General features: G+C 51.3%; 1 protein-coding gene across 4 annotated transcripts in view; it reads right to left on the reverse strand.

The window, feature by feature from the left end:
* Positions 1–763: 763 nt before the first annotated feature.
* FHL1 (four and a half LIM domains 1) overlaps positions 764–23,013 on the reverse strand; it is a 32,811-nt gene continuing 10,561 nt past the window's right edge. The window contains exons 1-6 of one of the 4 annotated variants that reach the window (XM_080366111.1): positions 13,304–15,586; positions 4,726–4,907; positions 3,851–4,028; positions 3,242–3,411; positions 2,476–2,662; positions 764–1,728 (exon numbers count right to left, since the gene is read on the reverse strand). In XM_080366111.1, coding sequence (XP_080222237.1) covers positions 1,571–1,728; positions 2,476–2,662; positions 3,242–3,411; positions 3,851–4,028; positions 4,726–4,881 — 849 coding nt within the window. In that variant the 5' untranslated portion in view covers positions 4,882–4,907; positions 13,304–15,586 and the 3' untranslated portion in view covers positions 764–1,570. Of the gene's footprint in view, positions 1,729–2,475; positions 2,663–3,241; positions 3,412–3,850; positions 4,029–4,725; positions 4,908–13,095; positions 13,249–13,303; positions 15,587–23,013 lie in introns of those variants that run through there. The other 3 variants (XM_080366109.1, XM_080366108.1, XM_080366110.1) reach the window with 3 other exon arrangements.

Here is a 23,013-nt window from a genome sequence, read left to right on the forward strand (position 1 = left end):
TGCTTTATTTCTGTAATGCTAAACATTACCTTACTAGGAGTCTCCAACCCCTTGCCGTGCTGACCTGCTTTGAGATGTACTCTGGTACTGCTCTAACTACTCCACATTGCAGATTCCCAGAACTAGCAGCCTCTTTGGCAGCTGCATTTGTGTGGCTGGGAAGGTATTTGTACTAACACCTTCAGACCTTGCTGCGTTTGTATATGCCGATGATGTGTTCGTAACTGTTGAATTCTTTAACTTGCTTTTCACCGTAAGCCTGTGCCTTGTAGTACCAGCTTCTTTTTGTTCTAACGGTAAGTGGAGCAGTGACTATCTGCCTGCCTTTTGTTTTTCTTGCAAGGGTTCTTTGTTTCAGGGAGGTGCTTGTGAACAAAGGGAATGACTGGAACAGCATCCAGTTGATAGCCGTTTCTGTATTTCACAACTGTAGGGAAAAAAAAACCCTTAAACCAATGTTTGGTTTGCTGAAGGGTAGTGGATTGTGTATGGACAGTGGCTGTACATATGTTCTCCAAAGGGCTTTTTCACACAAGCTGTTCCCTGGCAGATGGTCCCATGTCAGTTATATATTAAAAAAAATGAATTAGTTTATGGAAATTGTTGCTTTGGTCCTCAGCTATTTAAGGGTGCTATGGCAGAACAGCTGACTTCTTGCTTTGCCGGTTTCAGTGTATGAGAGTTGATATCAGCAGCTCAGCCATAAGAGGTGTCAGTCGTGTAAGACGGCAAAATGAAAAAACAGTTTTCCAGACTGTAGGACTCCAAGTAGGCACTACTCTCACTTTTATTAAATCGTAAGTCATACATTGACATGATAGGAGAGCTATTTTTAAGGCACTTCTAAATGCATATGCATTTTGTTGTAGTTGAAAGATTTACTACTTATTAATGGATTAATAATTGTATGTAGGCAGCCTCATTTAAACAATGATACAAAAGAAGCTGATGCGCAAACCATGCGGAAATCAAGACTAAAACGATTTTATGGAAACTTAACTAAAGCTGAGTCACCCTACCAAAACATTGTTATATGTAAAATGAAGCCGTTCCATACACGTCGTGCAATTTGGTATGGTAGGGTAAGCTAAAGTATGTGTTACTGAGCTGCTGTTAATGGTGTGATGTGTGTAATGTACCTGTGCTTGTAAAAGCACAATAATGGATCTGTTTGATCCTGGGTGCAATCTTTACATCGCTGAGGTGCATGCCTTGTCAAACCCACTTCATTTAAGTGCCAAGCTTAAACGGATACCAGACAAGTTTTAAACTAGTTTTGATTTAGTTTAAGCCACACGCAGATTATGGAGATCTCTAATGCTAAATCTAATGGCATTTCAGGCTTTTACATGAAGAGTTATTTGGAAACAAAGTTAGATTTTTGCAAGGCTACATGCTTTTGTACTGCAGGAGCTTCAGAAGTCAAACCAAGTGTATTGAAGCTACTTTAGTTTTTGTACTAAAATGGAAGAAGTTAAAATCATTAACATGCAAAAACCTGCTCCTTTACCAGGACTGTTTTGGAAAGCAGGGCTCTAAAATCCATTTTACAGCAGTTGCTGTCTGCTCGTTACAGTCGTTTGGGACACTCAGCACAGTAAATTTTTCCATTATGGCAAACAAAGCGCTTGTTGGCCAGACCACGGGCACACTTTGTGCATTTGAAACAATAATCGTGCCAGGATTCATCTTCGTAGTTAACCACACTGGTTCCTCTTCCAAATCCTGCTAGGAGAGAAAACAATTATAGGACGGCGATAGTAGCTTTTCCCTTGGCTGGGTTAGCCCACCAAACAGCAGATCCCATTCTTACTGGGTCCTGTGCTTCTGTAGTCTTGCAGACCATATTTGCATGCTTAAAATACTAGCCAAAATGGCAACTGAACCACATCGTTTGCTGCTCTTAGAGGAACAGGCAGCTTTGCATAAGGCTTGTGTCTGCAATAACATTTGTCCCTTGGATCTTTTTTTCTCCAGGAAACAGTCAAACTGGAGGAAAGATCAAGATGTAGGGCAGGGACAGGTTGGACTAAATGCCCTACTGGTTGGTATGGGCTTGGATCCATGCGCTAAAATGCAGAATGGAATGCGTCGCAGGGGACTAGCAGGATAGTGTGCACATTTCAGGGCACAGCTTTGTAATCCAGTAACTGCTACTTGTAAGATACATCAGAAGCAAATGTCACTTCGGGGCAATAAACCACTGCTCTTTTTAGACATAAAAGTTGGGAACCGTTCTAGTCGGAGAAGTTTTGAAGGTGGTAAATTTGAGGTGTGCGAAGAGCTCAGTTGCTCAGGCTCCTCCCGGCAAGCGCATGTGGCTTCTGGTGGGATCACATGTGAATTGCTGGGGTTGGACTTTGCAATACTAGACCTGCTTCTGGTGTTAGCAGCCTCTGAGCTGCATGTCATTGGGGATTGCTGTTCTGACCTTAAGCACCCACTGCCATCAAAGCTGCATTTAATCCAACATACCTGTAATAGGATTCTTGCAGCCAGCACACTTCTTGGCAACACACTCCTTGTAGCATTCGACACAGTAAAACTGATCCTCTACAGCTGTGAAGCGCTTCCCGCCCAGTTGCTTCTTGCAGTTGGAGCAAATGAAACACTCCGAATGCCAAGGCTGTTCCTGGTAAGTGAGGCCTCCAGAAGTGATGGGCTAGAAGGCAAAGAGCAGAGATGTGTTTTGTAATTGGGAGGGAGAAAAAAAGAGAGGTGATGCGGGCACGGGATGTAGGGTAAGAGGGTTTTGTCAGGGAGAAGATCTCTTGGAAGTTTTCATTAAAATTAAATAGTGTAGCACACTAGAGTTCCTCCAGCATGAAATCCTACGTGCCTGGAGCTTTCATAATTTTACCTGCAGTGACTGCAACTTACACAAATCAGTTACCAAAGTTGTAAACCAGCTATCTTACAAAATAGTGTTGCTGCTTGAAGACACAATACCTACTAGACATAGCTTAAACCATCCCAAAGCACCTACAAGACCAGTGCCCGCTCTGTTTCGGCAGAGCTGCCATTGGCTAACCCTACAGCCCCTGCTCAGGTGCTGTAATGTGCAAGAACCACTGGCTCTCACATTATTATACCACCAGCTGCTTGCACCAGTGTCTCAAGGAAAGAAGATAAGCAGTGGTAGAGCTTCAGCATGATAAGCCTACAGGTTTGCTCTCCTAGCTTCCAAAAGATGTGTGAGAGCTAGTTCTGGCAGCTGCCTTTGAAAAGTGGAAGGACTTACGTTCTTGCATTTAGCACAGGTCTTGGCAAACTTGTGCTCATGGCAGGAGACACAGTAGAAGTCATCGCCCTTGGGGAAGAAGCTCCCAGATCCAATCACTTGCTTGCACTGGCTGCAGGTGAAACAGTCCTTATGCCAGACCATCTTCTTGTACTCGACATTTTGGTCTCCTACAACAGACAGAAATAACTTGGTACATGGGATTTTAGACTGGTGGCAAGCTCCTCGCTCTGTGCAATGTAACACACCTGTAGGCAAGACCAGGATTAAATTGTAACATGGGCAAGGGATGAGTTGTCAATTGCTGCATCAGACTTTAGCCAGGACCTTCTAGATTTTCTTAAAATATTTGTCAGACATTGTAGCCTAGTAGTAGTGCAGTAGTAGGGTGAACTAGCCATATAAGGGTTAACTGCAAAGCAGCCTTTCAATGCTTGCATAAAATGGACAGGCAAGAGCAAGAGTTAAAACTTGCACCCTTTTGCGGTGCTCCAGCCTTCCACCATGATGCCCATACCCCTGACTGCAGCTTCCACAGCACAATAAACTGCTACAGTTGTGCCCTAGAGCAGAACTTGGCAGTTGTACCCGTGTCGCTGGCACCAGTACCTGCAATAATAGGCTTGAAGCAGCCCTTACACCTGGGTGCATCCTCAGTGGCTGTGCAGTTGCTGCACCAAACCTTGTTGTTCTCCCTTAGCATGAAGGGCTCGTTGACCAAGGACGTATAGCACTTGAAGCAGCGGAAGCAGGTGTCATGCCAGTAACGGTTCTTGAAATGCAGCTCCTGAAACGAACAGAAACGGAGTGATCAATAAGCCCTTCTTCTGTCTTGCTGAGCCACCCTAAACCCAAGCTCCTGTCTCATCAGCAAAGGACAGGTTCCTAAGCATGTCTGCATTCAGTGGCTGGAGGTGCAGCTCATCTGCAAGCAGCTGGGAGGACATTAAACCAAACCCACTGACAGAATCACATTCACTTCAGACTTCCAGGGTAGCAGAAGATGCTTCAAACCAACAGCTTTGAGATTTGAAGTTCTGTAAGCGTGAGATTCTCCGGTTATCAAGTTCCCTCTGGTTCGGGTATACGTTATTGCCATAAACTTGAAGCAATAAACATCTGACAGACTGACAAAAACCAGTCCTCTAGGTTCCTGAGTGTTTCGCCCAGATGGGATTTCTGCAAGTCCTGTGCAAGCTGGATTTCCCGCAGTTACACTCTTCAGGACAATCCAGCATTTGCCAGCAGCTCATGTGACTGAATCTAGACCCTGAATTTAGCTCTTTGTCAGAAGGAGCCCATCGTGAGCATCCCTACGGCAGTGCTCCAGAACCTCTGGCTCTTTGCCCAAGGAGCACATGGCCCATCAGCCACAGGACTCACACAGAAGCTCGCAAACAGACCAGAGCCGGGAAAACAAACAGGAGGGTTATCAGCATCTGCCCCAGGTCTCCTCATCACGCATTTAACTGCTCAGCCCTCACCTTGGAGTCAGCTCCGATGGGTTTCTTGCACTCAATGCAGGTGTTGGCACAGATCTTCTCAAAGCACTTGACGCAGCAGTGGCGGCCCTCTTTCTGCACGTACTTCTTCCCATGCAGAGGGTCACGGCAGTAGTGGCAGTCAAAGCGCTCCGACATGGTGCCCACAGTGTAACTGCCAGGCCCTGCAGGAGGAGAGAGGGTGACGTTACAGCACGGAAGCCCTGATCACTGCTCCAGCTTCTGGGGAGCTACGCAAATAAGTACCAGGAAGATGGGTCAACAGTGAGCATGTGGTGACATCACGCTCCTCCAGGGCTTGTTGGCAGGAAAGCGCCTTCCATGCAAGCACAGTTAGGGGCAATGTTTCCTTCGGGCAGGTCAGTGGGTTATAAGACACACAGCCCTACCAGCCGCACTGGCATTTTCCAGGTGCCTCCAGCTTGGGTGTATGTTGGGCCAACAAACGCTCGGGGAGGCTGGGTGCAGTAGGCAACCTGGGTTTGGTCACAGCAACCAAAAACTTGTACCCTTGCTAAAGACGGCAGCTGGGACGTCCCAGGTCACACACTGCCATTCAGGACGCAGAAAAAGAAATAACCGTGAAGTCTCAGAAAAATGTGGGCTACAGCGTAAGGCCGTATGGGCTGAGTCCTGCCTGTGCCATGGAGCTCAGCAAGGGCAGGGGCTGCTCTGCCTCCTGGACACGTCTGCTTGCCGCTGCTGTTGGCATGAGCAGTTGTGGTGGGCCGAGCCCGGCTGGGTGCTGGGTGCCCCCCCGCTGGGTGCTGGGTCCCCCCGGGCCGCCCTGTCCCTGCCCTGCTCAGCCGGGCCGGGGGCAGAGACGCAGCGAGGGGCTCCTGGGGCGGGATAAGGGCAGGGGGAGATCTCTGGCGCCTGGAGCCCCCCGGCCCCCTCCTGCCCCGGCCTGGGGGCTGCAGGGCTGCTGCTCCCGCTTCTCACGCCTCTCTCCATTATTGTTCTTCCACAGGTCATTTCTCCCCCTTCTTAACCGTGTTACCCCAGAGGCGCTGCCACCGTCACTGCTGGGCTCAGCCTGGGCCAGCGGTGGGTCCGTCTCGGAGCCGGCTGGCACGGGCTCCATCGGACATGGGCGAAGCTTCTGGCAGCTTCTCACAGAGCCGCCCCTGCAGCCCCCCCCACCAAACCCTCGCCATGCAAACCCAACACAGCAATGCCCTGGTAGCACAAACACGTACAGCTCTCCTGACAGCCATCCAAGACACAAATGTGAAATTTCTGCCCACAGAGCGGCAGGACAGGCTCTGGCCAAGCACAAACCGCAGCACTCTGCCTCCCGGGGCCCGGCCCGCGGCGAGCGCGGCACTGCAGGGTCTGCTCGCTGGCAGGGGGACCAGAGTCCCACCCCAGTCTTTCCCCATCACCTTCTTAAGCAGAAGGATACTAGACTCTTTTATTGACATATTTCACATCAAGCAGGGATAACGGTACCTGATCATGCGCTGAGAGCCGCTTAGCTCATCGCGGCCAGCCCACTGCAGGCCTTGGCGAGGTGCTGGCTGAAGCACCACATAATTTGTGCGCAGAAATCGCCAACCATGAGCACAGCAAAATAGTTTCCATGTTTCCAGCCTAAGCCCGCAGCCAGCTGCAGCCCTCTGAGGCCTTTTGTGCTGGATAGTTGTGCAGCTTCCAGCTTCCTCTTTTCACTGGGCTTTCACATACATAGTCATAAGAAAAAAGCAAGAAAAGATCTCCCTACATGTAAAGATACTTCTTTAGTTCGTGCCAACAGGGCTCTGCCGAGGCACAATGCCACCACGGCCAGGGAGCCAGCACAGCAGTGGGTGTGGAGGCTCTTGACTGGAGGATTTTCCGCTTTGACCACTGGTGCACACTCACACCTTGTCCCCAAACGCTCATCCCAGCCTGCACGCCCAGGCTCAGCCTCCCAGACAGCTCCTGCTAACAGCTCCCTCCGTTTCCGCACGCCCTTCCCCAGAAGCAGCCAGCACCACTCCTGCCAGGGGGCTGCAGAAGCTCCGGCAGGATTGTGCAAGCCCACGGGGCCCCAGAAGCACAGCTCCATCCCTGCCGCTGCCACCCACGCCTGCAGCGCCCAGCATGGCAGCGCCCCGGTTCCCCCGCACGGCCAGCAACCCAGGACACAGCCCTGAACCTCCTGCACCACCACCGACCCGACGGGAGATGCGGCAGTGGTCTGGCAACGGGGGCTGCCAAGAGGAAATTTAATTATTATTTTCTTGATAGAGCTGCAGCACCAGCAGGAAAGGGAGGAGGACATGGTCAGGCGACACAAATGGCTGCTGCTTCCTGCTGTGAGGAGGGGGAGGCCGTGAGCACCCCCATCACATATCCTCAGCCCGGAGCACCCCACCCAGCCCTGGAGCTGAGGGGCTCCTGACCGAGCTCCGCAGCACAAGGGCTGCTTGTTCCAGCCATGCTGCTCCAAGCCCCGCCACGGCACCTTTATAAGCTGAAAGAGAGATTGGGGCTATTGGGGTGCAGAGAGGGCACACCGTTCCCGGCTGTACCCTCCTGGCAAGGGGGGGGGCGGGGATCAGCAGGACCCCGCTGGGCTCACCCTCGGCTGCAAGGTGCTGTGCAGCAGGGCTGCCGTGTTGGTACGGCGTGAGGACCTGCTTACGCAGCTTCTTCTTGGGCGCTTGCCCACCCCAGCGGCTCTGGATTTACCATCAGCTGCATGGCCCGACCTGTCACCGTGAGAAATCCCCCGGGGCTGAGGGACCCTTGCTGCCACCTTCGTGAGGAGCAGGGCTGGGCGGCAGAGGCACCAGTGCACACACGGCAAACCCGACCGATCCTGACCGGGGCACAGCCCAGCCCAGCAAGCCCAGGCCCTGCAGCAAGAAGCACGGGCGGCTGCTGCCTTCGCCATCTCCTTTGCCAACCCAGTTTTATTTACTTGGAGAGTAACGTGCTGCTGGCAGCACACCGTGAGCAGCCCTGACGCAGCCAGGTGCAAAGCCCCGGGAGGTGCCTGCCTGCAAATAGCTGTTTTGCTGTTATTTCAGAGCTCTTCTGCCACAGCTCTGGGCTCAGGCAGCTGTTGGGTAGTCAATGAAAGGTGCTGGGGCAGGAGACAGCACTCATGCCGTTACTTAGCAGATTTTTAAACCCAAGAGTCATCTCACTGTCTCCTCATTGTCACTCTTTCAATAATGTCAGGCCAGAACAAGTTGGAACATTTCCCTTCCAGAAAGCAGGCTAGAGTTCTGGAGAGGAGCATCATCACACAGGGAGGCTGCAGGAGAGGTGGGGACCAGGTTCACACCCTTCCCCTAAACCTTACAGAAGCGGGCTGGATGCCGAGCAGGCAGGAATTACACCCCACAGGGACTGAGGTCTGGAGATGGCCAAGGTCAGGAGACGGCCATATCCTGCTGACTACACCGAGGGTTGTGTTTTGCTGGTTCAAGTAAGTGAGACAAATAAACAGCTGGGAAACATGGAAACTATGTGAGCCACCGCCAGCTCTGCAGAGCTTTATCAGGCAAGCGGGTTTTATTTAGAAGTGCAATTGCACAGAGTCCAGGGCAAATGGTTTTGAAACACTCCTGATCTCAGGTTTAGGGTTGCTTTCAACTGGAACACACAATCGTCAACATAGGGCTCAGGGAGAAACATGAACCTGTGTTCCCATGTAATGCTTCATGCACTAGTGTGAGACACACACACAGAAGCTCCACAGACAAGTTAGCACTGGGGCTGACAGCCCTGGGAGGTGTGCTGTACATGCAGACAGGCCAGCCTCCGCCTGCTTTGTGCCACCTCATGGACCAAAAAGCCCCTCTCATACGTAGGCTAGGGCATGAATTTGCTTCCCAGCTTTCTTTCCTCAGCAATATCATTCCTGATCCAGACCCAGGAAAGGCACCACCATCCTCTTGCCTGCAACAAAGATGCACTGACCACGTTGTCCCAGCAAACAAAGCTCACCCATGCCACGCCAAGAGCCCACATCAGCCAGACCATCTCCTATAACCGGGAACATCCTGCCCAGGGGCTGGCGCACAAGACCCCAGAAGCTGTCAGTCTGTGGCAGAGCAGGGCCCTGCACTGGTAGCAGCTCTGCTGGGACCACCAGATCATTTTCCCAGAGTGGAGCAAATGTCCACAGTGACCTCAGAGTTCTGCTGCCCTGTGGAAGATGAATTTAGCATCCTACTCCTGTTCCCCTAAGTGGTCCTGTCCCCTCTCACAGAAGGTAGACAGAACAGATATTAGTGGTGCTGTGTAAAAAAAAAAAACCCAACAAAAAACCAAAAACAAACTTCTAAAGCCTGGTTGGCAGCAGATCATGCCTTGGAGATGTTTATCTCCTTAATAACCTGTTCACCCTCCAGCTGCACCATATCCCCACAGCTTAACTTTCCAGAGCTTCCAGCTATATTAACTGAAGCCTGTCTTCGCTGTCTGGAAAAAAGGCAAGTCATGAACCTAAGGACACACTGGCTGTATGGAAAAACCATGACTCCTCCTTGCTCTTCGTTGGGGCCTTTATTTTTGTGCACACTGCATAGCTTCCCCGAGCAAGCTGCGCGGCAGCTGTTGAGCACGCAGTAGGGATTCACACCAGTGGTACAACCACGCTACAGCAACACAGTACTCAGGGTAAGCACTCATCAAATCACTAAAATCACAACTGCCGTACCTTTTTGCTTCTTTTCTCAGTGGCGTGCTTAAAACTACAGCAGTACACGCAGTTGGTTTAGCTTGCAAGTTATTTGAACACAGTTTCTTTGGCTGTACCTTTACACCAGACTACAGCGTCTCAGAGCTGGCAGCCTGGTTGTGTCTCCTGCTTAACCCCAGGAAAATCACATACCCTGAGGCCATGCACTGACCCAAACCTCATTGCAGCTTGAGTCTGGGGCCACAGAACGGGATTTAGAAAACAAGAAAACTACGGGCAGACTGGAACTATTCTCTGGCCCAGGCTGACGTCCACATGCAAAGGGTGGTCTGCTGGAGAGAAGCAGGTGAGAAGAGAGTGCAGGCTGCTGGGGAGAGGGGTAAGTGCAGTACATGCCCATCCTTAAATAGCCTAGGGGACCTTCAATAAAAATAAGAGCTCAAGAAAAATCCAGCACTACTTCCAGAAACTAATCTCCCTTTAAGCAAGGTGTCCCTCTCCCACCAGCCCTGGCAGGGTGCTGTCTAAATGTAGCTCCCTGATGGATTTGGCTACAGCTGGCCAGAGGGCAGCTGGCCAGATCAGTGGCCTTCTCAAGTATCAGGGTATTTGGCATGAAGATGCCCTGGAATTCAACCTTAACATTTACCTGACCACAGAGGTGCCAGTTAGCCACTTGCCCCAGAGAGCATCTGCTGCTTTTCAAAAGCAGCTCCTCAGCCCTTGAACAACCATGCCTTCATCTTTCAAAGATCTCAAATGTTCGGGGCCACCAGCTTCCACACACCTCAAGGCAGACTGACAGTATGCTGTGGGGCAGGCACAGGACTGCCCCAGCTCAGCAGTCGGGATCTGGGCTACGTCTGCACCCTGCAGCACAGCAAGTTTTGGGACAGGAAGAGTACAGACCTAAGAAGTGCCACCCCACAAAAGCTGTTGCATTAACACAATCCCCAGCCTTTTCTGTCGGTTCCTGCCTGCCATCGCCCCTGTGCCCGTCCCGGCTCAGCGGAGCTGTGTACCGCAAGGCAGCATCGCAGAGGTTTGCACAACAAATGAAACCCAAGCGCTCAGGAAAGGGAGCCGAAGGCATAGCTGATAAGCAAAGCACTTAGCACAGGATATGTGTTAATGTCTCTGGGGAATATGTTTAGATGTGATAAACCACCAAAGAAGAACTTGAGGTGTGGTCTCTAAAAACAACCAGGGAAACTGTACCTAAACTTTAGGGATTATTCTGCTGCTTGGGAAAGATGAGGCTGAACGTGTTAAGCCTCTGCCCTATGCACAGCTGCATACTCTATGGCAATATGGAAGGGAAAGAGCAATTGCTCTTTGACTCTCCATCAGTTTTATTTTTCTCAGTAGACTGAGTACACGCAGCCCCCGCACCGCCAGGCATCGGCTACACCTGCCTGTTTCACCTCAGGACCTGGCATCCCCATGCCTGTCACCTGGGGTACTATTCTCAGCACTCCTCTATGCAATGTCAAGTCGTTTGCTATAAATACCAGGGAATACCCTTAAAAGAAGGGTCCCGTAAATCCAAGATGCAAAGAAACACTCAGGACTGCACTTCAAGGTCACTGGCATGCTGCTCCGGACAACAAACATTTGCAAAGCCAAAGGAAAGAAAGAAATCATTTGCAGGTCGTTTTTGCTGGGGGGGCTGGCAGCAATGAGTGGAGAGCTGTGCTCTTCCATTGCCAGGCTGGGGCACGTGTGAGTCTCATACTCCATAATTCAAAAATTAGTCTGTTGATAAAATGGAAGCTTCTTTATTTAGACCAAGAACAGCTCCAAGTTCCTCAGGCAGTTGCCAAAAACATTCCCTACGGTCCTATTGCCACCATGTCTGAGCACATCCCAATCATTATTAAATCTTCACAGTTCTCAGGGGAAGTAGGGACATGCTATTAAAAAACACACCCCAGCCCCATAAACACTTCCCCCAGGGCTTGCTTTTGCACTTAATACAGAGCTCAGCTAAAGCTAACAAGGCTCCCCGTGTGCACAGCGCCACTGCCTAGAGTAATGCTGAGCACTTAGAGTTTAAGCAGCGAAGCCCAAACCTTGCAAAATGAACCAAATCAGCTAAAGCAAGAGAGTCCTGCTCAGTAGCCGAGCCATTCTGCAGCTGCCTTAAGCTTTGACCCTTGAGACTCCTCAGTTATGTCCCCAGCTCTGCACAGATCTGCCTCCACCTCGGTAGCTGAATGCCTTTCTCATACCCAGGTGCCCCCAAGAGCCCAATGTAGTAAGCCTTTCTCCTGCTGTGGAGGATTCACCCCCCCAGGCCAGGCACTACAGCTGTCCCAGAGAGCGGGGCTCCCTGTGGCGTGTGGGAACAGACAACACATTGTAACTTGGGGGGGGGCAGCACTCCAACTGCAGCATCTGATCAGAAGACACTTTAGCATTTTATATTACAGCACAACATCAAATCCATGGGTCCTTGCTCCAGAGGATACCCCCCCTGAGGAAGAAGACAAAGATACAGCGGGGAGTATATTGAAAGGATGCTACAGCATCCGTCACTCTTGTGAGCTAAGTTAAAAAAATAAGTCTTCTTACATTTTAATTGAATGGATTTCTCTTTTCAAACACCTTTGAGGTGCTTAAAAATGGTACTACAGAAATCAGATTTTACTCAGAAAAGTACCTTGAGTAATGACTATCTGCATCACAGACGCAAATCCTAAGTAGTTACATGCCATGCAAGAAGCCTGCTCTTGCCTTGTCCTGGGAGGCTGCGCGTGAGCTTGAACACCATGCTGTGACTTTCCTCCCCAGTTTTAAAGAGCCTCTATGTTCCCAACCAAATTTCACGAGCACACTGTCCCTTGGCTCCTGGTGTGCTGCAGCTCGATGTGATGCCCATGGGACCTTCGCCTCAAACTTGCCACCCTGTCCTGTCCCCAGGCACGTGCACCCTTCGGGCTATGTCTCATCAAGAGATGCAGTGCCCCTGCCATTGTATTTTGTCATGTGGCTGTAGAGATGTGCTGGTTGTGCACACAAATATGGTCATCTTCTAAGAATCGGATAAGATTGTAAAAGTCTTGAAAGGCTTTCAGGTATCTGTAATTAGAGGGCTAGAGGAGATCAGTCACAGATGGGAAGATAAAACACATCTTTGTGCAACGGGGGACATGCAAAACGTGCTCTCAAGGTTCCTGTCAATATTAATGGGAAGGAAAAGTTTACATTTTCCTATCACTGGTGAGGGTCATCCCATTTGATCTACAAGCCAAACACAGAGAAGAGGGAGTAACCACAAACTTCCCACCAGAGCAGAGCAGAGCAAACCACCTGGGTTTACACACTGGGCTTCTGCATGCTCCCCTCTGCTACAAGTTTCCCCTGCTCCCTGCCAGGAGGAGCATCGTCCCCCGTTTTCACCTAGTCTTCCTCAAAAAAAACAGCTGAGCCCCAGCCTTCCCACAGCAGCAGATACAAAAGCACTTACCATCCAATGCATTTTACCGAATAGACGAGGCTCCACCAAAACCACGCTCCCAGCACCAGTCCCCCACGCTGCTTATAAGCCCATTTGCCATCATCAATTACAGCTGCAGGTTACTGAGGCTTAAGGCCACATCCAAGAGGTATTTCCCTGATGGAGGAGCCTGCTAGCAAACCTTTGTCCCCATTTACCAGGCACTGCACGCACAGGGCTTCTCCCACAACGCTCGGCACCACGTCCACTTTACCTGTGTGCCTGTGGAAAGCCATGATTAACAGCCCAAAGTCACCAGCAGCCTCTTAGAGAACAGAGTTCACAGTCTCTTGGCCGATTAGGAGCTGCCCCGTTTGATAACATACATTTAAACGGAGGCTATTAATATGGACGGGGCTCCTACCAGATGTCCACTCCCCTCCACAGAGATCACAACCTTAATCCCCCTTGAAAATTCTTACCATTTTAGGTGATCCAAGGGAGAAGAATAGGATCCAGAGACCTCTAGGTCTCTGTAGGCAACATGTAAATACCTGCTCAGCTACTCAGCACCCAAATTAGTCCCAAAGGCAGAGTGTGCCTCAGGAACTTGACCCCATGCTAGTACTATTTGGCCTTGGCTTTAGAGCTAGATTGTGTCTCGTAACAGTCCTGAGCTAAATTACAGACCCAACATGAATTCTGCAGTGCCGTTGCTGAAGGCGAGAGGTGAATCACCGCCCCATGGGCGCTGGGGGGGCTGCAGTCCCAGAAACCAGCAAGGGGTTGTACCAGACAGGTACAACCTAGAAAGGATGTGGCTTGTACCCCTGGGGACCCAGCTGGTAGCCCACAGAAGTACCAAGAGATACGTTCACGGGTGGGTTAGACTTGGCTTCAACATGAGGGTCATGCTGAAGTTTTACTGCCAGTAAATTACCATACCTGGTCCTCCTCCAGCTTTTACCCTAAGGAAGCTCAAGGCATTAACTGCAGTAAGCAAGTCCCTGAACGGGAGCACTGGGAAAGCCAGGTTTCATGATGACGGGGCTTCTCTAGCACCTAACATGGCGGCTGGGCTCATTCCCCAGCACACGGCTTACAGAGGGCACTGGCTTGTGCCTCTGTCCTCTTTACTCAGGTGTCCACAAAGCTCCCTGGGAGACCCCAGCTCCGTGGCTCCAACCAACCTATTCCCACCACAGTCGTGACCGGGATGTGACCGGGAGTGGCGGGAGCTCTGGTTCTTAGAGCTGGCCCCGCGGGGACGCGCAGCCTGCGGCCGCACGCTCGCTCCAGGTTATGCAATTGGTGGCAGCGCACGCTCAGGGCCGGGGGCCAGGGACACCCAGCTGCTAATCCCGCCTCGACACTGACTCACTGCATGGCCGTGGGAAAGTCAGTTAACCTCCCTGACAGCCACTGGGAAGAGCCAGTGTTTATCATTCCTTCCAGGGAGCCCATCGCGGTGGTGTCTGGCCTCCGCGCAGCAATCAGCATCTCCAGCCCCAGTGGACCCGCTGCAGCCAGGGGCGGGGAACACCTCCACTTCCCACGCACGCAGCAGGGTGTGCACAGCCCCCAGCACCAGGCTCAGTGACCCCCTGAGCTTTTGCACCCATCTTAGGGCCCCCGGGTAGCACACGCTGAAGGGCAACCTCTCACCCAGTATCTCATCCCAGTATCTCCAGGTTTCCAGCGTGGCCTGGAAAAGGCCACACTTGACAGCATGCCATCCCAAAAGAGCTCAGCGTGGATTCACTTGTATAGCAGATTGAGGCTGGAAAACATGCTAAAATACTAGCACGCTGAAACACTTTGGCTAGGAAAAACCCAACGTTATTCTGCCCCAGCTCATCTATAAACTCAAGCAAATTGTTTGCATAATTCAGATGGTAACAGGAACCCTAACAACTGGTATTTTCCTGTGCTAATCTTGCTGCTCGCAGTGTAATATTTACAGACATGAGTTCATTTTTGGCAATGCATGTAGAGTTTGCACCATTAACCATTCTCATTCCTTTCTAGCTCCCTACACAAAGCACTGGCATCCCTCCTGCCTGGCTCTACATTTCCTGCTTCCCACAGTATTTCCCTTGTATTTCCACTAGAAATGGTAACCTTTGCTCCCTGTCCTAAAAGATGGAACGGCATTGCTGTGCAGTGTCAGCAGCTGCCATGTCCTACCCCAGAGGCGGCTTGCAAGTCACCAGCAGTTTGACAGCATTGCGGAAGAGTAGGGACAGACACCTGGCCATCAAAATATTTCACGTGCATGAATACATGTGTGTTTGCAGCACAACAACATGGGCTGGAGGAGGTGGGACGGAGGAAGCCCAACCAAACAACAGGAGGAAGACGCAGCCCTGCTTCATGAAGCTTCACCATGAAACTCCCTGGAGAAACATTTCATGGCACAGCTCGCTGCAAAGCCTCTGTAATTAAAAGGCCATTTTGTTTGAATTTGTGACCTGCTGGGCAAGCACAGCAGAAACGGAGTGGGGAACAACCCTTACTGAGAAGACAGGGCTGCTTTTGGGTTCAGCCATATGACCTCGGACAATTCTCATCATCTTCCCAATCTCCCCTTTGTCCAATAAGGCCAGGTGATTAAATGCACTGGTGGTGCAAGGTGCAGCACAACTGCCAAGGAGGGACATAGTTGCTCTGTGAAACACGGCAGGGAGCAGAAACCCCCCAGGAAAGAGAAAGTGCTCCAGCCAGGAGGTGCGCCAGCCCCATCTGAGCCCTTCTCTTCTAGCCAGGCATCATGCGTCTGCAAGTCCCAGAGGGAAGAGTGCTACAAGCAAGTCAGCAAGTGCACAGCAGGGCAGGCAGGCTTGGGTTTTCATGTTTTTAACATTAAGCCTGTCCTGTAGGTTCTTCAGGACTCCAGGGATCTGGACACACTGATCCCACCACACGGGTCTGACTGCAAAGCGCCGTGGCTGGGACATAGTGTCATCCACTCGGATGGACAAATGATTCACATTGTGGTTTCCAGAGTATTTTCTTGCCCCAACAATCCTGCCAGAAAAGGTCTGGGCGTCTCAGCTTGCTCACACATCCTGCTGTCACTCAACGGGAAGAAAGTCCTAAATAGAGCCGGTATAACCCAGGCATTGATGAACTATTAGTCACCATCATCAAAGAAAGAAGCAGGCAGCAGTAAATACGGGCACGAGGGGAGCACCTGTCCACCCCTTAGGGTAACGCTGTACCTTCTGCTTCCATACACACTGCTTAGCAATGCAGCTTGAACCTGCGCAGAGAAGCACACTAGCCATTCACCGGGCTGCCCATAAAACGAGAGCACCGTGTTGCTCCCTACCCTCCCCATCATGCAGGCAGGCACTGGGCACACTCCGTGCTCTCCCTCCAGCTGGAGAATGCCGCTGGATAGCACAGGACCGGCACAGCGCCATCAGCCAGGGCTGTGCCAGGCAGCACCAGGGGTAGAGGTCCACATCCAGGTTTGCTCCCACTCACCGTTCATACAAACACTTCTTGCTTTTCAAGTAACGACACAGCAGGTTTAGCCTTTTTTTACATTTTAAATCTATCTTAGGTTGCATGCAATGTGTGTTCACCCACAGCAGAGAGCACTCCTTCTGTCCATTGCAGACCCCAGTTAAACCTCTCTTGGCTATTCTGAGGCAGAAATCATGTTTTTAAATCATGAAGCCATCATGTTCTGAGGAACAAAATCATGTTTTTAAAGCTTTTTTGTTTTTCTAATATCAAGACAGAGTTTGCAGGAAAAAAGGTGAGAGGACACAAATACAGCTCTCCAAGAAAAAGTCTGCCTTTGTCCTTGCAGCTGGTCCATCAGCAGGATGGAGGAGGCAGCAGCCCCACTGACACAGAAATGCCAGGTAGGTTTGGGATCCCAGCCTGGCACCTGGGGCTGATCCAGCCCTCCAAGCACTCAGTATCCCATGTGCTTCCTGCTCCCAGCACTGGCTTCGCGCTGATGAAAGGCACTGCAGAACAGTGTTTGCAGACCATCCGGAGAGGGCTGCCAGGGGATGGCCCCTGCTCCTCCCCACCCCAAGCCAGGGACACTGCATGCCACCCACAATCACATCTGAGCCAAAATGGGGAGGTTCCACCTAGTCCTTTCAAACAGCCAATTCAGATCAAAACCAGTTTCTCTTTGCAGTGTCACAAACATGCTTCAGAAGGCTCAGCCTGGCTCAGTTCCCCCGTTCTGCATACAAGGATGCACCTCCGCACCCGTGAGGCATCCTGCAGGCACTCACATGAACGCAAGACAGAGACACGCTGGTTCACAGGGGATGTACCCACATCCAGAGCAAAGGGCATCACCGCAGTGACAGCGGGGACAAAGGTACCAGCCATCAGTCAAGCCCCGTGCCCTCAGGCAACCAGCTCAGAGGGGACGGTGGAGGAGGAAAGGGGCAGCACATGGCAAGAGCACACAGCGCGTTTTCCTTTCTTCAGTGCTGAGCTCCAGCCCACAGCTGGGTCAGATTTGTGTGCTGCCCCTTTCAGTGCCAAGGGAAGCTTTTGGGATCAGCTATGGAGGTAGGGATAGAGGAACCGGGAATTGATTTATAAGGAAGCGGACACAGGCTGAGTAACCCTTCATGAACTCAGCCGTAGTGCAAGTATGAACAAAAGAGGGAAAAGAAGGCAGGATAAGAAGAAGCAAAAAAATAAAGATGAGGATGTAGTAACAGACAGGAAAGAATGGTCAAGAGATAACAGAGCTGGAAATAAAGGCCTCTGAAAAATAGAAAAACTGGGAAGAAATATAAACTGCATTTTTCCCATCTGCCTCCATCCACAGGCTGGATTGTTTCCAGGACTATTCCCATGGCAGCTCCAAACTTATTTCCCCGCTGCCATCTGCTCTGTGGCTCCCCTCCACACACGCTCCTGACTGGCACTTCTTTCCGTCACCTGTTGCTGCCATGGCAGACCTCTGGCTGCTGCTGAAAGCCAAGTGACACCAAGGCCTGGGGGGAACGTCTGCACATAAATCAAGAGCTGCTTTGTAGACCCAAAGCTTTGTTCAGTTTCTGTCCCGGCCCATGGCTATCCCAGGGTTGGAGCAGAGAAGCTGCAGCATGGTGGGGTGCAGGCACCACACAGACCCATGGCAGCTGCCCCAGGACCTGCAGGCTCCAGAGAGGACCGGGGTGAGAAGAGGCTGCAGCAACTTTAGGTGCTGCACAGGGCTGGCTTTGAATCAACTGCACAAGGAAGTTCATTGCCTCCTGTCCCTGCTCCCTGTGGCTCTTTGCCGTGTCACAGATAAGATGCCAGCTCCATCTTCCAGCAGCAAGGATGCCAAGTGCTTGCTGTGGTCCCTGCAGTTCGATTCAGATCTTCAGTACAAGCTCAGAAAGGGACAGTCCCAAAAGGTGGAAGATGATTTTTTTTTTTTAAAATAGCTTAGAAAGATAAATGTCTTAAATACACTAGGTTAAACCTGGGCCATCTCTCCCTTTCCAGCTCTGTCTCCCCCATGTCCTTCTGCCTCAACTCAGCCTGCAGAAGGGAGATGTGAGCACACAGGCAGCAGACCGGGAGGCTCGCAAGGCTGCCCGCCACCCCCTTGCATGAACGGCAAGGTGAAAACAACAGATCTGAATGAGCCTGGACATCAGCCAGCCCTAAGGAGACACAACAAAGACTTCCTTTGCTCCTCTTTGGAGAAAGATCCACATGCGCTGCCAAGACTGGTCTGATTCAGATACCTTTTAAGAGCACTAAGCCCTTAACTGGGCTAAAAAGCCTCAAACCCAGCATTCGCCTCCTTCCTTCCCAGCAACCTTACAGCTGCACCAGGCACAGACCCACCCAGCGGGGCCCAGTTTGAGCAAAGCAGCCTCAACGCACTGCAGCCCAGCGTGAAGTCCTCCTCAGAGGTCATCTGCCATGAGAGGAGCAGAAATCAGCTCATTTACCGCAAAAGCAGCCAGGGGTGCCGCAGTGAGGCGTGCGGCGTTTACCGGGGAAGATGAGCCAGCAGGCGCAGGGGAAGCAGCCCGTGTCCAGCCACACAGGAGCCATGGGGACAGCATCCAGGTTAGCATCTCGGGGCCCCAGCAGTGCCACGCTCTCACCCACACTGGCCAGGCCCCTGCAATCCAAGCTCCCACGAGGAGCCCTGGGGTTTCTGCTCACCGCAGTGCCACGAGCTGTGGCTGCAGCACCGCAGCCGCACAGCACCGTGCCCTCACAGGTGGCAGGGGCGTGATACTTCTCGGGTACCACCAGCACTGCCACCAGAGCTGATAGGGTCCTCAGAGGAGCCCTCCCTGGGGCCAAGCAAGCTGCACCACAACTCAGCTGTTCTCCAAGTTATTCCACAAAGCTTCACGCTCAGGGCAGTGGAGCTCCTTAGGGCGGTTTTGGCCAGCTGCAGGGGTCTGTCTTGGTCCACGTTCGGATGCAGTCACGTGGAGGAGGAATGACCGGTGGAGTCAAATATGAGGCAAAGATTTGCCAGTCACAGCTTTCCCCCAATGGCTTAGCCCTGGCTTCAGAGCTGAGAAAAGTAACTTAAGTCCCTGTCAAATAAATACCACGCTGATCCCAGCCAGGCAGCACGGCAGTCTTTTCCAGGAAAGATGAAGTCTGATGAACACTCACAGCAATATAATCCTATCAGACCCACACAATAAATGCTCATGTCGGGGCTTCACCAAGTTGTTAGTGAGCTATCACTGAAATAATATTTCACAACCTCCATCACTCTCTCTGCACTCCTAATTGCTTTCAATTACTTCTCATGGGCACAGCAACTGGCTGAGCAATGCTCTCTCCCAGTGAAGTTAAACAGCTCACTGTGGGGGGCGTGGAAGGAAGTTCAACTATTAGTTTGCATCACTGCTTGAAAGCTGGGTCATTCACCTTCCCTGGAAATCTACTCACAAGTCAGAAATTAGCAGCTAGCCAGACACATGCTCTCCAGCATCCCCTACATGGGTTTCCAGTAGCTCTGCCATCCTCCTGTATTCATTTAACGGGACCTGGCAGCAAGAAAGAATTGCAAGGCAGGAGCTGCAGGCTATGCCCAAGTTTTTCCTCCAGAGTGCTGGGAATGCTTTTGATGTGCTGTTTTCCAGTAAAACATCGTGTTCCCGGGCAGCTGCTGGTCAGATGGCTCTGCAAACCTCCCTCCTTTGCCCCCACAGCACGGTGGACCAAGCCATAACCCCGCACAAGCAGTGCTCTGCAAGACCAAAAAGCCTTGGTGTTTCCCCTTAAAGAGCTTTATTTTCAGAGCAGAAGAAATGGCTGACTGTGATTCTGGCAAGACATCCTCCAGAAATTCACCACTGGGAGACACTGATGACGGAAAGCTTCAGCTCAGGTGGTCAGAGAAGGGTAAAGCAAAGGCTTCTCAAAAAACAGCTGGGCAGAAGCACGCTGCCTGGCTAAGGGCAGAGACAGGCCACCACTCCAATGAGAAGGACATGCCCTTCCAAGCCTTGGCATGCCAGTTGGGAAGACTCTCTGGCATCCAGCACACCATCAAAGCACCGCCCAGACTTGGCAGAGGCGCCGGGGCCATGCCCTAAGTGCTGATTTAGAGCTGAGCCTTGGCGTAGGGGTTTAGCAGGATAACCAGCCCATCACCCTGGGTGCACGGCAGTCGCCTCGAGCAAGATTAGCATTTGGCTATCTACACCTTCAGTTGTTAGACACTGCTGGTGACTGAAAGGACCAAATCACCCTTGTTATGTGGCCATTTTAAAAATAACCTTTCCCAAAGCCTCCCAGTGCATAACCCTCTGTCTGTCTCAGCTCCAAGAGCTGAAGGAGATCAGCTTGCAGGGCTGACGGGTATTTTTGGGCACTCTGACTAATTGTCAGGACATATGCTGGGCATTCTTTACAAGGAAAAACAAAGCTGCAAAGTCCCCTCCAATGGGGGTGGATTGGTCACAAAAGTGATTCTCAAAACCTCTGATTTTGGGAGGGTTTGATTTAACTTCCAACTTCAGATAAGTGTGTTTTGAAATGGAAGAAGGGGTGGACTTCCTTGCACCCCGACACAATGAAGGCTCAGCCCGGCTGGGCCACATTGCACCAACGACAAGGGCAGGAGAAGTGAAAACCCTTCACCGTGGGACGGCTTCAAATCCACAACTGCTTTTTTGGCACCACATCACATGAGCACTTGCTGGCCGTGCTAAGGAACATGCTCCAGGACAGGCTGGGGATGTTCTCCAGGACAAGCCAAGGAGAAGACACCCACCGGCGTGGGGTGAGGATGCCCACAGGCACGTGCTCACTTGTAAGACAGAGCCGCGGTGCAGCCTTCCAAGACACCTTGCTCTGGTCCTGTGTTATCACACATTTCTTCTGCCAAAAGAGATGCCATTTAACTTTCCGCCTTGCCCAGGTTTAGCTTGTAGCTAGAGCTGACCTCAGCCACCATTCGTGTTAGTATTTTGCAAATCAGCCCACCAAGCCTCTCGTTAAAGCCTTGTGCGTTTAACGACCACACATCCCGCTGCTCAGCCAGGCTCTTCACCTCTGTCCTTTTTCAAGGAAGTTGGAGCCCCTGCCCAACTAGGAGACCACTCGCACTGATCCTACTGAGCTTGCCTTGGCTGCTCTTCCCCAAACTGACCTCCAAGCGACTAAGGACTCAGGCAAAACCAGGTAAGTCAGCCAGACTTTGAGAAGAGCCTGGAGGCCGGAGATAAAGGGCTATTTTGCCAACAGTGTCCCTCTTCCTCCCTCCCTCCACACTCAGGAGCAAGGCACTCCCAGCTCAGCAACCCCAAAGCCTCGATGCCCTGCAGCCACTTTTGAAGTCCTCCTCAGAGGCCATGTGCCCTGAGAGGAGCTGAGATAGGCTGGTTCTTGCAAGTTCACTGACCACAAAAAAAAGAAGAAAAAAAAAAAAAAGTTAAAAGCAACATGATCTGGTGTTGTTTTTTTTTTTTTGTTGCAGTTCCTTGCCGCTTCTCCCAAGAGCATCTTTCACCAATCTGAGCATCTCAACAGCACTTCACTCCTATGCCAGTACACCAGCACTCACCCAGCTCAGTTTCTCCATGCTTACTAAGACAGCAAATATAGCACCTGTGTGCAACACCTCCCCAGCACCCTGGGACAGACAAGCCCAGAGCACCCCACATTTCCCCAGCACCGTGCAAGGCCTGGGGGCACTCTGCCTTTCACCCCAGAAGCTGTCCCGATGCTTTGAGCCCCAGTGCTGTCTCACCCCATGACGCTGGCTGGCCCATGCACTTGTGCTTTCCCCTTTCTCTGGCATATATCAAACCTTGCTCTTGTCATTCGGCAGAAACACTGCACCGAAAGCACACACAGCTTAGGGTGATGAGAGCTCTCTGAAGTCTCCACCAGTGCTTTCTGCATATTTTTCCCCCTGAGCTGCACGACAATTTCCACTGAGGATAAATGTTGTCAATTCAGTTTCTAATAACGGCATTAAAATGTATGAGCCATGTCTCTGGAGTCAGGGATAATATTTTCAAAGTGCCTGTGTGTACAGGAATGTACAGGTCATTTTTCATAAAGTGATAAGGATCCCAGGTCTCACTGGAAATCATGTCAGATCAGAGCTGGGCAGGGGCTACACCGAAAAGCATGCTCTGCGGGGTTGGTTAGAAAACACCGATTCAAATGGTAAAAAAAGGAACAAATATCTTTAAATCTTTCATCACCGTTAGGATTCAATTTTAGCCAAAGCCAGAGAGACCCATCCCAGAATGGCTATCAGAGCCCTGCCCTGGCTTGTGGTAGCCCAGCTGAGTGTCATCGCCTGCAGGATGGAGGCTGTTTCGGAGAGGGAGGCAGGGGAATTGTCCCCCCCTAACACAATCCCACCGTAGTTTTGGGGTAACCTAGCAAAATTTGAGTTGTTTTAGTGTCTTTGAAAACATTAGGATCAGTAGACTAATACTTGGCAAGAGACAGTTCAGGCAAAAGCAGGACTGGGAGGTGAGATTGCTTAAACTGCTACATTTAATTTGCCTCTCATTTGCTGAAACAGCAAATACCTTCATCCCCCACCTCCACAGGGGCAGGCCAGGGTGATCAGAGGCAAGAGAAGGTCCCCCCTCCTCTCCCATGCTCCCACTGAGGGTCCCGTAGCAGCACTGCACATTACAGCATTTCTATCTGTGCTCACCCCTGGAGTAACGGGCAAAGTCTATGGGCAGTTACACCTACTAAACAC

This window comes from Falco punctatus (assembly GCF_963210335.1).
Source record: "Falco punctatus genome assembly, chromosome: 15".
NCBI classification, from domain to species: domain Eukaryota; kingdom Metazoa; phylum Chordata; class Aves; order Falconiformes; family Falconidae; genus Falco; species Falco punctatus.